At 37.3% G+C, this 17737-nt stretch overlaps 1 protein-coding gene and 1 pseudogene across 1 annotated transcript; both read right to left on the minus strand.

Annotated features, from left to right (window-relative positions):
* Positions 1 to 7598: 7598 nt before the first annotated feature.
* Positions 7599 to 8549, minus strand: LOC119251028 (olfactory receptor 2G3-like). The gene has a single exon (XM_037518538.1). It carries the CDS (start codon positions 8547 to 8549, stop codon positions 7599 to 7601), a length of 951 nt encoding a protein of 316 aa, XP_037374435.1.
* A 6556-nt stretch (positions 8550 to 15105) lies between these two features.
* On the minus strand, positions 15106 to 16057 carry LOC119251029 (olfactory receptor 2G3-like; annotated as a pseudogene).
* Positions 16058 to 17737: the final 1680 nt, after the last annotated feature.

The following is a 17737-nucleotide window of genomic DNA, read 5'->3' on the forward strand; positions in this document are numbered from 1 at the left end:
TTTTTTTTTGTGTTTAGTGTTCTATAGAAGTCTGTTAAGCCCATGAGCTCTAGGTCCTTATTTAGAGCTTTAGTGTCCTTACTTATTTTTTGTCTCATTGATCTATCCATTGTTGATAGTGATGTGTTGAGTCTCCTACTGCATATGTGTTTTCTCTGATGACTGTTTTCAGAGATGATAATAGTTGTCTGATATATTTTGGTGCTCCTTCATTTGGTGAATATATGTTAATGAGTGTTATTTCTTCTTGAAGTATTGTCCCCTTGATCATAATGTAGTGACCATTGGGGTCTCTTTTTACCTTTTTGAGTTTGAAATCTGTTTTATCTGATATAAGTATAGCTGTTCCTGCCTTCTTTTTTGGTCCATTTGCTGGTAGGATTGTTTTCCTTTTCCATCCTTTATCTTTGAGTCTGTTTTTTATCTTTTGTAGTTAAATGTGCTTCCTGGAGCCAGCAAAAAGTTGGATTTTGTTTCTCAATCCAGCCTGCTACTCTGTGTCTTTTTATTGAAGAGTTTAGTCCATTTACATTTAGAGTTAATATTGATAGGTTAGCAAAGGTATTTGCCATTGTGTTTGTGTTTCCTCTGATTTTATTTATTTATTCCTTTAATAACTTTTTTTGGCCTTCTTTCATTGTTATTCGTCCTTCTGTTGGTTCTGTCTTTAGGACTCCTTGTAGTATTTTTTGGAGTGGGGGTTTAGTCTTAATGAAATTCCAGAGTTACTGTTTGTCTGGGAAGGTCCTTATTCTTTCTTCATAGAGGAAGGAAAGCTATGCAGGATAGAGAATTCTTGGTTGGCATTTGTTCTCTTGCAGTCTGTTAGCTATATCCCTCCTCTCTCTCCTTGCCCGTCGTGTTTCTTCAGAAAAGTCTGGTGTCATTCTAATTGGTTTTCCTTTGAATTCTATCTGTTTCTTCCCTCTTGTCAGCTTCATTATTTTTTCCTTGTCTTGGATTCTTGGGAGCTTTACTATTATGTGTCTTGTTGTATTTTTTCTTTCTTCATGGAAGTTTGGTGTTCTTCTTGCTTCTTGTATGTCTATTTTCAGCTCCTTCACGTTTGGGAAATTCTCTTCAATTATTTCCTTGAATATTTTCTCTGTTCCTATGTCTCTCTCCTCTCCTTCTGGGATTCCTTAAACTCTTATATTTCCTTTCCTCATGGAGTCAGATAGTTCCCAAAATCATTCTTCAGTCTTTTTCCTTAGTAGTTCTCTTTCCTTTTCTGTTTTGTTTTTTTTTTATTTCTGTGTCTTCAAGAGTACTTATTCATTCTTCCATTTCATCTATTCTGCTTTCACTGCTTTTCCCAGAGTTCTTTAGCTCCTCCATTAATTCTTTGATCTGCTGCATTTCTTTTACTTCCCTCTTTTGGGACTCAATTTTATTCTTCTGATGGTTGATTATTTTTTTCCATATCATTTTTTACTTCCTTCAGTTTTTTAATCATGGCTATTTTAAATTCTCTTTCTGGAAGGTTCAGAAGTTTTTCCAAGTCACTGTCATTGCATTCTGGTAGGTGGTTTTCATTTGGTGGTGTGTCTTTTTCCTGAGGTGTTGCTAGGTTGCATGTAGTTGTTCTTTTCCCTGCTGCCTGTCTTCTAATTTGCCCTTGTGTTGGGGCATTGTGTCGCTGGTACTGGTCAGCATCTTTTTGATGTGCTCTTTCTGGGATTTCAGAAACTGGTGATCCAAACGTGCTAAATACTATTATGCCAGAAGTCCAGTGATACAGTGCTACTTTGAGTATGTTAATGGTCGTTGTCACAGAATATCTCCTCCTTCTGTGTTTGTTTAATTCCAAAGGTGTGTCTTGAAGTCCCACTGGCTTCCCTGGGGGTGGAGCAGCTGGATTACACACTAAGTTCCAAATCGCTGGATCCCCTCTGGTCTCCACTCCTTGCCAGGGGAGACCAGGTTTGTGGGGGCCTTCAGCTCACCTCTGGCTCCGCGGGGAGACTTCTGCCAGTTGCAAGAAGTCTTTATTGAAGGATGGTCACTGTTCTAAAATGGAGAGTCAGAGACGCACTTTCCTGTGCGTGTGTTTTGCCCCAACCTGTATGCCCGCTCCCCCTCTGGGCTTGGACTGCTTGCCAGAGGGGTCTGGCATGGGCATGCTTCCCAGCTCACCTCTTGCTCAGCAGGGAGCCTTCTGCCAGTTTCAAGCAGTCTTTATTGAAGGAAGGTCCCTGTTCTAAAATGGCGAGTAAGAGACACACTTTCCCTGCGTGTGTCGTCTGCCCCAGCTCACTTGTTTGTTTCTTTTAAAAAGGTTTATATATTTTTTAATATGTGTCATTCTCACTGGTGTAAGATGGTATCTCATTGTAGTTTTGATTTGCATTTCCCTGATTACAAGTGATGTTGAACATTTTTTCATATGCCTGTTGGCCATTTGTATTTCCTCTTCAGAGAAGTTTCTTTTTAGCTCTTCTGCCCATTTTTTTGACTGGATTATTTTCTTTGTTTTTGTTGAGTCTCATCAACTAGCAACAACAAATGTTGGCGAGGTTGTGGAGAAAAAGGAACTCTCCTGCACTGTTGGTGAGAGTGCAAATTGGTCCAACCACTATAGAGAGTTATGTGGAGATACCTTTTTTTTTTAAGTTTTATTTATTTATTTATACAAGCACTGGGTACAGTCAGAAGCACAGGAGGGTGAGAAAATTCAACAGAGTCAGAGCAGGGAGCACAGCAGGCAGAAGGACCGAAGTACACTGCTGAAGGGAGCAGCGGGCAGCAGGAGAGGTTTGCATGTCATGTGGGACCCTCCTCTGGTGGCCGGGGAGCAGCCGGAAATCGAACAAGTGCTGCAGAGGCTGCAGGCACCTTTGAAACCCAGTGCTCAACCTCTGCACCACCAGGGAGGTCCTGTGTGGAGATTTCTTGACCTACTAAACATAGAGCTTCCATAGGTTCCAGCAATTCCACTCCTAAGTATTTACCCAAAGGACACAGAAACATCAATTCCAAAGAGCACCTGCACCCCTATGTTTATAGCAGCACTATTTGCAATAGCTAAGCTTGGAAACAACCCAAATGCCCCAAAATAGATGACTGGATCAAGAAGATGTGGTACATATACACCATGGAATATTACTCAGCATTCAAAAAAGATGAACATGTGCAATTTGCAGCAACATGGATGGAGCTGGAAGGGATCATGCTCAGCGAAATAAGCCAGAAAGAAAAAGAAAAATACCGGATGGTCTCACTCATAGCAGGAATCTAGAAATCTTAAATAAGGGACCAGGAAAAAGAATAACTATAAGAAAGAAAATATCAAAATCAACAAATAACTATGAACCAGAGACACTCTATGGGGATGGGGGGCAGGGAAAGGAGGACTTGGGATCAAAATATGGGTGTTGTAATTGTATGGGGAATATAAAAATAAAATTTAAATTAAAATAAACAAACAAATAAACAAATAAATAAATGAAAAGGTTTATGTGGCAGTAGCTTATACAACCAGGATAGATGTGACTTCTGCTTCCCCAAATTCCTGGTAATATCATTTATTATCAAATGTCTTCCTAGTAAAGTATGACATGGGACTTCCAGCTTTTAATCTTATTAACTGAGGTGAGGTTTGAATAACTGGCTGTTTTGTCTACATATTTACCACTAACCTGGAAGACTGTTAGTGATTTTTCTCTCAGGTGCTAGAGCCAGGGAACATGTACTTGTGTCAATCTTTTGGGTCCAGGAGAGTCTTACTTTTAGTCATTTTTTTAAAAATGATTTATTTATTTATTTATTTATTTATTTATTTATTTATTTATACAAGCACCGGGGACAGTCAGAAGTATGGAAGGGTGAGAGAATCCACCAGAGCCAGAGTGGGTAATAGAACAGGCAGTCTGACAAAATACACTGCTAAGGGAAGCAGCGGGCGGCAGGAGAGGTCTGCACGCTGTGTGGGACCCTCACTGTTGGCCAGGGATTGAACTGGCTCTGCAGAGTCTGTGGACAGCTTTGCAGCCCAGCGCTCAACAGCTACGCCACCAGGGGAGGCCCTGGTCATTTTTACATTTGAGAAAAAAACACATGTTATCACACTAACATATTGCTTTCCCAATGTTTTCTCATTACCTTCATCTCACTCCCATGAAATTTTAGTATCTCAAATAGCATGTTTATCTATTTTTCTAAAATTATTTATTTATTCAAACAAGAAGTGGGGTACAGGCCAGAGTGTGGGGTGTGAGAGGATTCACCAGAGACAGTGGGGAACAGAACAGGCAGATTGACTGAAATACACTGCTGAGGGGAGCAGCGAGTGAGTCAGGAGAGGTCTGCTGAATCATGTGGGTAGCTCCCTGGCCAGGGATTGAACTCATGCTGCAGTGGCTGTGGATAGCTTCATAGGTTGTGTCTTAACCCCTTGCACCACCAGGAGGCACCTATTTATGCTGTTTATATTGCAGTAGCTCTTCAGAGGCCACCAGTCACTGTACTAAGATTTTTTTTTTTTTAAACACTAAGCTTGGTATTGCTTTATTTATTTGTTTATTTATTTATTTATTTATTTATTTATTTATTTATTTATTTATACAAGCACTGGGTATAGTCAGAAGCATGGGAGGGTGAGAGAATTCACCAGAGCCAGAGCGGGGAGCAGAGCAGGCAGAAGGACCGAAGCACACTGCTAAGGGGGGCAGCGGGCAGCAGGAGAGGTCTGTACACCATGTGGGACCCTCCTCCGGTGGCCGGGAGTAGCTGGGATGGTACTGGTGCTGCAGAAGCTGCAGGCAGCTTTGCAACCCACCAGTCAAGCGCTGCTTCACCCGGGAGGCACTGTACTAAGATTTTTATCCCATGAGTTGGTTTTTGTTCCCTTGAAGGTGAGATATCTGACATGAAGCAGACATAGGGAGAAATAAAACAGAATAGAGATTATGACCCACACATTAATATGGATGTGAATGAACTAAAAGTTATTCACTAAAATCAGTGTATTTCTGGACACTGAATGAACATTTTCTTTTAGTGTTTCTGTTTTTATATATTCTGAACATATACATATATGTATGCCTTCTAGGGATATTGTGTAGCTCCTACAATATTATGCATGTGAAAGAAAAAATTAAACTTTATTTTGCACATTAACCCTAAAGTCTTAGTCATTTATTACAGCTTAATATAACATTAACCAGAAGTTTTTGGCTCCAGAGTTTAATTGCCCAGTGAATATTTGCCATATTCTGAAGAATTAAACATATTCATGAGGATTTATTTTAAAATTTATTTAATTATTATACAGAGATTAATTGAATATCTAACATATGCCAGAATTAGACACAGCAAAATCATACATGAATTTAGATAAAGCAAAATCATACATGAACAAGAGGTTCTATGTTTTGAAAAGCTCTCTATACAAACAAGTAAGAAGAATGAAATAAAATCACAATACTGATATGGTCAGATTTTGGAGGGAATTCAAAATCTGATAAGACAGGTAAGTACTTCTCAGATGAGTTAAGGTGAGTTAACTGAGTGTCGATAATTGAGCAGAGGCTTTAAACCTTTAATGAAATGTGTATCAAGATTCAGGAGACACCCTTCTCACAAAGAGAAGTCCATACTCATTTCCTGTGGCTATGATTTCAACCCCACACCTTTCTTCTTCTTTCATTGTCATTATAATATTATGAAGTTCATGTTGTCTATACTTTTTCCTTATCTTTTGATTGTATCATCTTTCAGTTTCTTCACTTTTACCAACTGATAATTGTAAAGCTATTTGAATAAGAAATCAAAATCTTAAATTAAAGCTGTTCTCACTGTGGAGATTTGGAATGCACAGGATTAAGGAGTGGAGAGGGTGACCACAGACCTTCACAACCCTCAGGTTCAGCTTCCAAATACTTTGTAGATGGAAGGACACAGAAAGGGCACTGACTTGCAGGTAGGATTTTCGGTCACTGAAATGGGTACTTGTAGAGAAGTGGAGTCATTTATTCTCCAGCATAGAAATCTCCAGATGTTGGAGTTGAAGGTAGTTGCCAGTCATATAAAGTTAAAAAAATGGCGAGGAAACAACAAATTGCTAAATTTTTGTTTTGTCAAGTAAGAGCATCAATCCTTTCAAATAAATTACTATCTACCACCACCATCATTCAATAAAATAAAGATAGCATAAAGCAATTTGCAAGTAGATAGTATTAAATAAGGAATAACTTTTTCAATCAACATTAGGAGAAACTTCTTATTTTACTCCATTTTCTGGATTGTTGAAAAAAAAATACTCTAAGACCCTGAATTCTGTTCTGACTTTTGGGATATTTGAAAACTACTGATTTAAAAGCATCAATAATTAAGCATTATATCAACCCTCTTTACATGTCAATCAGGAAGAAAATGAGTTAAAATCAAGAAAATGATGTGAGTTTTCTGATTGGAGACATTCAAAGTCTCTCTAGTCTCTCCAAGTGATTGTCAAACTTCAGTCTGATCACCAAACTCCTAATTAAGCCACATAACAGTAAACTTTAAGGTACCATAACAAGGAGACCCCCACATACAGTAATTTAATTATTATTAAATACATAGAAGCTTTATTCCTGCAATAATATAGGGACTTTGCTTTTTTGATGGGGTTGTTCTGTTTCCACCAAACTATCCAATTCCCTCTGAAGGCTCTTGGCAAAGCTAGGTACACTTCACATTCACTTTCTTGTCATGGGGAAGAGGGAGGAAAGTGAGATCAAGTGACTTCCTATTGGACAAACAACCCAGAAATTGCAGATTTTACTTCCCTGGCACTTGTTTGTGAAGGTCAAACTGGGAAATCTAATTTTCAGCCTGGTGGCCCAATGGAAGTTAAAACTGTTGGCAGAACTTAGTCCCTACCACAGAGGTTCCTCAGGCAGCATCATGTGAATGAATGCCAGTTATTATTAATAAAGTCGGGAAGTCTGCAAATAAAAAATATGTCCAGTGTAGTTCTCCTAGAAGAGATGCCCTTAATGCTTTATAGATATCTATTACTGTATTTATCACATTTTCTAATTACACATATGTTTATGTGTATTCCCTCTTTAGTTTTAAAACTTACAAGTGGGCCTCCCCTGGTGGCGCAGGAGATTGAGCACAGCACTGTGAAGCTGTCCGCAGCCTCAGCAGTGCCTGTTCGATCCCTGCTGGCCAGCGAGGGTCCCACGTGATGTGGCAGAACTCTCCTATAGCGCCCACTGCTACCCTCAGCAGCGTATTTCATCAGTCTGTCTGTTCTGTTCCCCATTCTGTCTCTGGTGAATCCTCTCACCCTCCCACGCATCTTGCCTGTACCCCAGTTCTTGTATAAACAAACAAACAAACAAATAAATAAATAAATAAATAAATAAATCTTTAAAAGAACTTACAAGTGGCCAATGGTTGGAACTCTTGGATAGACTTTTAATTATGTATTTTGATCTCTACTTATCTCTTTCCTTCTTATTTTTCTGCTGCTTATTTACAAAACCAGTACCTATAGCAAATTTTGATCTATGTTAACTCCCAGGAAATGTCCTTTGAATAAAAAAATCATTTTCTAAAGTTAATGATCAATATTAGCTCTCTATGCTCTGATTTTTACATATAACTCATGACTTTTCGGACAATTTCCCTACACACAGCATTCTCTTTACTGCATTCTTTACATCTTTGTTTCTTAAAGAGTAGATCAGAGGGTTAAGGCCAGGTGTAATGATTGTATAAAAGAGAGTAATGAACTTCCCCTCATTTTGGGATGTGCTATTATTTTTCTGTGGCTTCAAGTACACAGAAATGAGTGTTCCATAGAACAGAGTCACCACTGTGAGGTGGGAACCACATGTGTTGAAGATCTTACGCCATCTTGATGCTGACTTGATCCTCATCACAGCATGAGTGATAACTCCATAAGAGGTAAGAATAAGTGATAGAGGTAATAGGAGAAATATGACTGAAAGAGCAGAGAAAACACTCTGGATTACTTTTGAATAGATACAAGCCATCTTGAACAAATCTGTTATCTCACAGAAAAAATTATCTATATCTCTGTTCCCACATCTTGGCAACTGCAAAGTCAAGGAGCAAAGAATTAAGGCAGCGCCAAGACCACCTAACCAGGAGGTCACCACCATCTTCTGGCAGAGCTGAGGGTGCATGATCACTGTGTAGTGAAGAGGTTGACACACAGCGGCATAGCGGTCATAGGCCATCACAGCCAAGAGGAGACATTCTGTGGCTCCCATTTCAAGGGAAAAGTAGGATTGAAACATACAACCTCCATATGTAATAGACTTTTTTGGACTCCAAAGGTTTAGCAACATCTGAGGGATGATGCTAGTTGTATAACAGAGATCCACAAAAGACAAATTGGATAAGAAGAAATACATAGGCGTATGGAGGTGGGAATCTAAGTTAGACACAACAATAATGGTGGTGTTTCCTACCAGAGTCACTAGGTAGGAGATAAAGACCGCCCCAGATATGATGCCTTCCAACTGGGGCCAGTCGGAAAATCCCAGAAGGATGAAGTCTATTGTGGAACTTTCATTGCTTGTGTCCATTGTTCCTTGTGAAAGGCTAGAATACAAGCATGATAACAAAAAATTCCATCAGTGTCAGGTGGAGATAAAGACCTGTGAGGGCTGCCATGGAAATCCAAAACTTGCTCACTGTCTTGCTTTCTCTGTGACTCCTTTCTCTGTGTCTCCTTTAACATGTCCCCTTTGTTCAATGCCAAAAGTCTCTCTATATTTAATCAGATCTAGAGTGGTTCCAAAAATAATATATTAAATCCAATCACAGTAAATTGTAAATCATTGAAAAAGCTTCCTATTTTATGCTACTCATGATTCTAAATACTATGATTAACTAATAAATTCATTAAATTATTTTCAGTGTTATATTATATTTAAATTTTTAAATTCGTTATATTTGTTATATTATTTTAAGGACTTGTCCCTGCTTAAAACTGTGATCTAAGCATCGCATGTAATATCAGGATAATGTTTTCCCTTATCAAAGGTGTTGAGGTAAAAAGTAAAATGGCACATTCCACCATTTGATCATAGAACCACTTTCCATATTCAGTCCAAATTCTACATCCATCTATTATAATCATAATCATTACCACTAACACAATCAAACTCCTCCTCCTCTTTCTTTCTTGTCAATATTGCAGACACTTATTTTGTATCATTTTTTTATGTCCACTACTATACTGGCCTTTTATTTTGGGGACATGTTTTTTTGTTGTTGTTGTTGTTGTTGCCAGTAAGTATAGTCTTTTCTTTATTATTAATCTCTATTTACATGTACACAAGCTACAAATTTCTTGAATATCTCTTGTGATTTCAGCACATCATCTAAAGCCTAATTGATTTATTGCAGAATTAAAAATTGAACTAAATATAAACCATTAGGTCATTATAAAAATGTAGCAACTACCTGTGTAGCTCCTACTCACCTGGTCATTCAACAAAATTAGCAGCCAGGTAATTCCAAAGAGCAGCTCATCAAACAACCAATGAGTTTCTTTAACCCATGGAATTCACGAATTACTTAAGAAGATCTTCTGGTTGTTTTGGAACCCCATAGCTAAAATCATCATTTTGACTCTAAAAAAACACAGATAAGGGATAAAATGACATCAATCTCAATATGTAAAGTTATATATAATATGATTAGTTAGATGAAAGGTTTGATGTCTGAACTATATTATATTTTCAAAATAATGTTTTGTTGAGGTAACATTGCATTATAACATTTTATAAATTCAAGTGTGCATCATGAAAAATCAAAATCTGTATATATAAAAATCTACAAAGAGTTGATGAGACATATGAAAATCAAAACTACAATGAGATACCATCTCACACTAGTGAGAATGTCACATATTAAAAAAAAACTAGCAACAACAAATGTTGGTGAGGTTATGGAGAAAAAGGAACTCTCCTGCACTGCTGGTGGGAGTGCAAATGGATCCAACCACTATGGAGAGCTGTGTGGAGATTTCTTGAACTACTAAACATAGAGCTTCCATATGATCCAGCAATTCCACTCCTAGGTATTTACCCAAATGACACAGAAACAGTAATTCCAAAGGGTACCTGCACCCCTATGTTTATAGCAGCACTATTTACAATAACTAAGCTATGGAAGCAACACAAATGCCCAAAAAGAGATGACTGGATCAAGAAGATGTGGTACATATACACTATGGAATATTACTCAGCATTCAAAAAAGATAAACAAATGCAGTTTGCAGCAACATGGATGGAGCTAGAAGGGATCATGCTCAGTGAAATAAGTCAGAAAGAAAAAGAAAAATACCAGATGATCTCACTCATAGCAGGAATTTAGAAAACCTAAATAAGAGACCAGTAAAAAGACTAATCAATACAAAGTAAAATTCAAAATCAACAAGCAACTATAAGCCAGAAACACACTACGGGGGGGCGGGGGAGAGGAAGGGTGGGATAGGGAAAGGAAGGACTAGGGTCAAAATAAGGGGGGTGCAATTGTGTGGGGAATATAACCAAAATGAAAATGCATACATTGTGCAAAGATGAAAAAAGATGTAAGAATTATATAAAATAAAATATTTAAATAAAAATGTATATATATTATAGTAACTTCACCATTAGTAGTTCTGTTTTTTTCTGTTTTCCATCCAATTGCCTGTTTTTACCTGATTTACTCATTCCCTTTTCCCTACTGGTAACTACTAACTTATTCTTTTTGTCTAAAAGTTAATTTTTGTATTCTATAATTTTTATGTGCATTAATATATGTGTATAATTTCTGAACCTGAACTTCAGATCTAGGATACTTTACATCTATAGCATCATTGTGGCCAAATAATACACTTATTTGTTACATTTATAGTGAATTAAGAAAAATAAATTACTCACAATATATCAGTTATAAGCATTATGGTTAGAACATGACAATGTTATTGTCATGAAGACTCAACTTTTATTACCAAGTCTTATGAGACAGAGATGTAGTTTCTCTCAAGACAGGTAGTAATTTAATTAAATTAATGAGAGTCCAGTCTTCACGTAGCAGGAGGAAAATAAGTGAAGCCAGTTGAAGGCTCAGGGGCACAGGTTCAGGACTCTGATAACTGGGGACAAATTCCCGCTTTACACTAGGAAGCAGTACGTCCTTGAGGAACCATTTAGCCTGTCTGTAGATCTGTTTCTTTATATGTTATTTTAAGATAATACTTCCTGGTGGGAAAGATGTGAAGCTTAATATTTGTGAAAACATTTGGATCTGTGGTAAGTTCACATTTACTTCTTAAAAATAAAACACCTCCCTAGCTATGATTTCCTTTCATTGATGCTTCTCACTTACTTTGTATGCAGAGCTTGACGATGTCTCTTTCTAACACCCAGGCACTATCTCTTTCTTCTTATTCTGTAAAAACAGTGTAAGTCAATCCCAAATAATTTCATTGTAGAACCCTCCTAGTTTTGTTATAAATTAAAATATTGATGTAGAGAAAAATGAGCAAATTTGGATGAAAAGGTGCATATTATTGTAACTAACACTCAGGTCAAGAATTACAACATTGCCCACCACTTAGGAGCTTCCCTTAGTGCCACACCCCAATTACAACCCTTCCCCATCCTCCAAGTATCCACTTTCCTGATTTACAGAGTTCACCTCCTTGTATTTTATTTTTTAAAATGATTATTTATATAAGCACTGGGGTACAGGTCAGAGGCACGGGGGGGGGTGGTGAGGGTAGGTGAGATGATTCACCAGAGAAAGAGCAGGGAGCAAAACAGGTAGAAGGACCAAAATACACTGCTGAGGGGAGCAGCAGCCAAGACAGGAGAGGTCTGCCATGCCATGTGGGAATCCCCCTGGCTGGCTGGGAATCGAAACCATGCTGCTGAGGCTGCAGACAGTTTCACAGCACTGTGCTCAATCTGCTGCTGCGCCACTGGGGAGGCCCACTTCCTTGTATTTCAATAGCTAATTAGCCAGAAGTGCATTTCTAAACAATACAGTTAGTTTGGCTCATTAACATGTTTATGACTTTTAATCTCTTTTATTATAGGGATCTATTCTCCAATACACTGTTAGAACTGGGTTCTCAGACCCAGTGCCTAGACCACTGGCAGCCGCTCCTGACACAGCAGGGTCTTAAATTTAAAAGTGGATGTGAAGCTATGAGTACCCCCATGGGAATGAACAATGATGTAATATATATATATATATATATATATATATATATATATATATAAATTGATGGTTAAAATGAAAAAAAAAATTAAAAGTGAGTGTGATATTGAAAATGAGACTTAGAGCTTGTGCTAAAAGAAAAAAATAGATGTTCAGGGCCTCCCCGGTGGCGCAGCAGTTGAGCGCTGGGTTGCAAAGCTGCCCGCAGCCTCTGCAGCACCGGTTCAATCCCCAGCTGCTCCCCGGCCACCGGAGGAGGGTCCCACATGGTGCACAGACCTCTCCTGCCGCCTGCTGCTCCCCTCAGCAGTGTACTTCTGTCCTGCCTGGTCTGCTCCCCGCTCTGGCTCTGGTGAATTCTCTCACCCTTCCCGTGCTTCTGACTGTACCAGTGCTTGTATAAATAAATAAGTAAATCTTTAAAAAAAATTAAAAAAATAGATGTTCATAAAGAGGCTTGTTACATTTAATTGCACTTAGTTTTTCATATTTCATGATATGGACACAATTTCCAATATCAGGATAATTTTACTGTTACTATCTTCAGTGACAAAATAACATAAATGGACCAAACATATTTAAGCATAACTTGAGTCTATGTACTTATAGAAAGAAAAGTGGAAAGAAAATCTCACAGTTGTCTAACACTATGTATTTTTATTAACTGCAAATTTCTACATAGTGTTGTGGTCCCACAAAGTCCAAGCAGAAAGAAACTATATGGAAATAGGCAAGACCCCAGCCTCTGGAGTCAGACAAGCTGAAGTAATAGTAGAGCAAAACCCAGCCATTATTTTCCCACTGTGTGAATTAGAGCAAACAACTTAAATCCTTCAGTCTCAGTTTTCTGATCTGCAAATAATAATTCTAATATCACCTGATTTTTAAGATGGCTCTAAGGAAGATTAAATGTGATATTAAATATAAACTATTATTATGCCTCCCTGGTGGTGCAAGGGGTTGATCACAGAGCTTTGAAGCTGCCGCAGCCTCTGCAGCATGAGTTAAATCCCCAGCCAGCCAGGAAGATACCCACATGGCACAGCAGCCCTCTCCTGACTCACCTGCTGCTCCCCTCACCAGTGTTTTCAATCGATCTGTCTGTTCTGCTCCCCACTCTGTATCTGGTGAATCCTCTCACCCTCCACACTGATGACTTGTACCCCAGTTCTTGTATGCATAAATAAATAAATCTTTTAAAAAACATATAAACTATTACTAACATGACACTTGGCACATAGAAAGCACCAGTAACTTCAACCTCCACTCACTGGCTTGTTGAAATGTAATGTGTTCCTCATTCCTGACAAATAATTAACATATTGGTGTTAATAGATCATATATCTTTACTATTTTTCCTTTAATGTTAGACTGAGGCTTATGCTAGCTGAGATTTATGTCATGAAGGACCAGTTTCTCCTTCATGTCTTTTTCTTAGGAGATGGCAGAAAATACTTACCAGAAGGCAAAAATATCACTATATATTGTTCTCATCAGGATAGTACTCACAGTGTCTTCCTTGATGTAGTCCAAACACACTCATTTCCCATTAGGATCACCCTTCCTTTCATGGATAAATCAGAAAAAATATCACTCATTGCAGTACTGAGTTTCTGAAAGATTGGATGAGCCACCAGTTTTTTATATTAAAACTGCAATGATGTTTATCTTTTAACACACCTGCTGAACTAAGGTTTAATGAGGATGATGGAGCAAAATTGAAGGTGGGACTGGTGGGTGAGTTGATGAATTGGGCTTAATTAAAATGTATTCTTGATAGGGTATTTGTGGTCATATAATGTGATTATCAGGCACATTTGCAGGAATATTTATGCCTAATAAAGCAGACAACAGTATATCGTCTGTCTGTGGCAGGAATCATTACCAGGTAGCAGGAAAGTATTTATGCAAAAACTTAAATGTTACTGTGTTGATGGGATTTAGACCTTGGAGACCGGCACTGCACAGAGGTGATTAAGAAATCTATGACTATTTAAGGATGTAAAATAATAATATGTCATTAATTAAGAAAAAGAAATCTGTGAGATTTGGTAGAGGTTTCTCAAAAAAAAAAGTTTTATGAAAAATTCCCTTAAGACATTAGGTTTCGTGTTTTGCTTTTATTTTTAGATTTCTTACATTGGAATTAATTTAAGAATAAATTGACTTGTGTACTATATTAAATTTACTGTTGATGGTTGAAGCTATGTGGAACCTTATCTATAAAAAGTAACACATTTAATTTCAATTTGATCTATTCAACAGGTGCAATACCAATACTTCACATATAGGTGAGGTCACGGAGTATTTGTTTTTCTCCATCTGACTTCTCAGAGCAAATGGTCTCAACAACATATAAATACAACAAAGAATAAATGAGATCTCTATTTCTCCTTTCCTAACAATGCATTGTGATACTAGGCTATGAAATGCATTTTGTAGGATGGAAACCCCAATCCCAGTTCAAGATGGAGGCTGGGGGTGGAAAGGGTGTGGGTGGGCAGTGAGTCTTTACCACAAAGGCTTCTCTGTCAGGATCAAGTGAATGAACAGGTATGCTATTTTTCATAAAAGTGGGAGGTCTGTGAAGAAAATGTCAATGTCCAAATAATCTTACATTAGAATAGAGGTCCATGAAAATCTATTGTTACCACAGTTCATAATTGCATATCTATCATCCCTTATTATCTTGAAGTTTTTAAACAGATAAATTATATTTTATTTAGATATCTGGATCTTGATCTATCTCCTATCATTTCCCTCTACTCCCCACTTATTAACAGAATCAATACACTTTGAAATTCTTGGTATACGGCAAAACCCCAGGAAATGCTCTTTGATAAAATGAATTGGTTCATCTTCTGTGTGTCAAAGGCAATGCTATTTCTTTAGCTTTCTGACCTCAGATTTTTCCCATCCTTTTCATGACATTGTGGACCACTTTTTTGCCCACAGTAGTTTCCTTACTGCATTCTTTACATCTTTGTTTCTTAAAGAGTAGATCAGAGAGTTAAAGCTGGGTGTAATGATTGTGTAAATGAGAGCGATGAACTTCCCTTCATTTTGGGATGTGTTATTATTCTGTGGCTTCACATATATAGAGATGACTGTTACATAAAACAGAATCACCACTGTGAGGTGGGGACCACACGTGTTGAGGATCTTACACCACCTTGATGCTGACTTGATCCTTATCACGGCACAAGTGATAACTCCATATAAGATGAGAATTACTGATAGAGGTAGCAGAAGGAATATTATTGAAATAGTAAGGAAAATAATCTCAAGCACTTGTGAGTAGACACAAGCAATCTTGACAAAATCTATTATCTCACAGAAAAAATTATCCAGCTCCCAGTGCCCACATCTTGGCAACTTGAATGGCAAGGAAGAAATAATTAAGGCACAGCCAAAAGCACCCAACCAGGTGGTCACCACCATCTTCTGGAAAAGCTGTGTCATGAAGAGGTTGACACACAGAGCATATCTCTGTGTGTCATAGGTCATAGGCCATCACAGCCAAGAGGAGACATTCTGTGCCTCCTAAGTCAAGAGCAATGAGGGCTTGGAGCACACACTCTTCATAGGAAATAGATCTTTTTGTACTCCAAAGATTTACCAGCATCTGAGGGATAATGCTATTTGTGTAACAGAGATCCACAAAAGAAAAATTGGATAAGAAGAAATACATGGGGGTATGCAGCTGGGGGTCGAGGTAAGACACAAGAATGATGGTTGTGTTTCCTACCAGAATTACAATATAGAAGAAGAGGACAAGCACCGTGAATATTTGCTCCAATTTTGGCCATTGACAAAAGCCCAGAAGGATGAAGTCTGTTGTGGAACTTCCATTGCGTGTTTCCATTGTTTTCATGACAGCCTAAGAGAGAACCATAGTAACAAAAAAAGACCATCATGATGTCTTACATAGATATAAGTGTTTTGGAAGTTTTTCATTGGAATTCAACCTTATTTGCAGACTTCTTCCCATCTGCAATGTCAATTTTAACATTTCCCCTGTATTCAGAATCCAAAGTTGCTCCATATTTAAGTCTTTCCAGAGTGGTTCTAAAAATAATTTGTCAGCTCCAGTCACACTGAGTTATAAATTATTGAAAAGGTTTCCTATGCTATGTCATTGGCTGTTCTAAATATTATGATTAAGTAATACATCCATAAAGTTATATAATTTCAAGAGAGGTGTAATTTTAAGGACTTGTTCCTCTTTGAAATTATGACATAATCATCACTTGATTATGAGAAATCATTCCCTTATCAAAATAGTTGACCTTGAGTTAAATAAAATGACATATTTTGGGGATACACTTGACAGCACTTTGCAGCAGAATGACTTTTCCATTCACTCCCAGTGGCTACATCCCAGCCATCATAATTATCATCACTATCATCACTAATCTCTTCTTTCTTACAATTTTTCTCCATTTCAACATGGCAGACACTGTTGCTCCTTTGAATCACACTCAGTGTTTTATCAGCGATTGCATTCTCTGGCATAATGCTTTTTTTGTTTGTGCCTTTGGCACCAGGGAAAAGTAATCTTTTTTCTTGTTAACGTTAATCTTCATGTTTCTTTGATAACATTTCATGACTCCAAACATATAACTAAATAACCATCTTGATTTGTTGCAGAGTTAAAAGTTGAATTAATATAGAACCATTTGGTCCACATACACATAGCAACTGCCTGTGCATCTCTTACTCACCTGGCCATTCAGCAAAATTCTCAGGTGGACAATTCCAAAGAGCAGCTCATTAAACAACCAGTATGCTGTTTTTCCACATGGAATTCACCAATTACATTAGTGGATCCTCTGGTTGCTTTGGAACTCCATAGGAACCATCATCTCACTTTGATTCCAAAATAATATAGATAAAGGATAAAAATGACATCTATCTCACTATTTATGATCCTGTATATGACTAATAATCCTATTTATGACTAATTACATGAAATATTTGATGATGAATTAGTTTATAATATTTCTGTGCATGTAATTTATGAGCATAAACTTCAGAACTACAGAGTTTTATATGCAGTGTCTTGTGACCAAGAAATAATATTTGCTATATTTCTACTAAAAAAGGTAATACCTACAGTATATAACATAAGTATTTTAGTTAGAACATTATCATATTTAATCATGAAAAAGGATTATGAGACATTTTGTATTTGTCAATTCAAAGTAATTATTTAATTTTATTAGTGAGTGTCCAGGTATAATGTACTAGGGTGTAAGCTAATAGAGCATAGTGCTTAAGTTCAAAGATTCTGGACTTAGATGCTTTGAATCAAATCTCAGAATCACACTTGCAATCAATGTGTCCATGGGCAATTACTGAACATCTTTTTAGTCAAGTTTCCTTATATATTAAGTGAAGATAATGAAACTTTCACTCTCTAAGGAAAGTTATAAGAATTACTATTTGTGAAACACTTAGAACTGTGTAAGTTCATACTTATTTCTTAAAAATTAAAAATATATTTTTTGCAGTATTAAAAATTGAACTCATTCTAGCCAACAGGCATATGAAA

This window comes from Talpa occidentalis, unplaced genomic scaffold (assembly GCF_014898055.3).
Source record: "Talpa occidentalis isolate TD23 unplaced genomic scaffold, MPIMG_talOcc4v2.1 talOcc4.2, whole genome shotgun sequence".
Classification (NCBI taxonomy): Eukaryota; Metazoa; Chordata; class Mammalia; order Eulipotyphla; family Talpidae; genus Talpa; species Talpa occidentalis.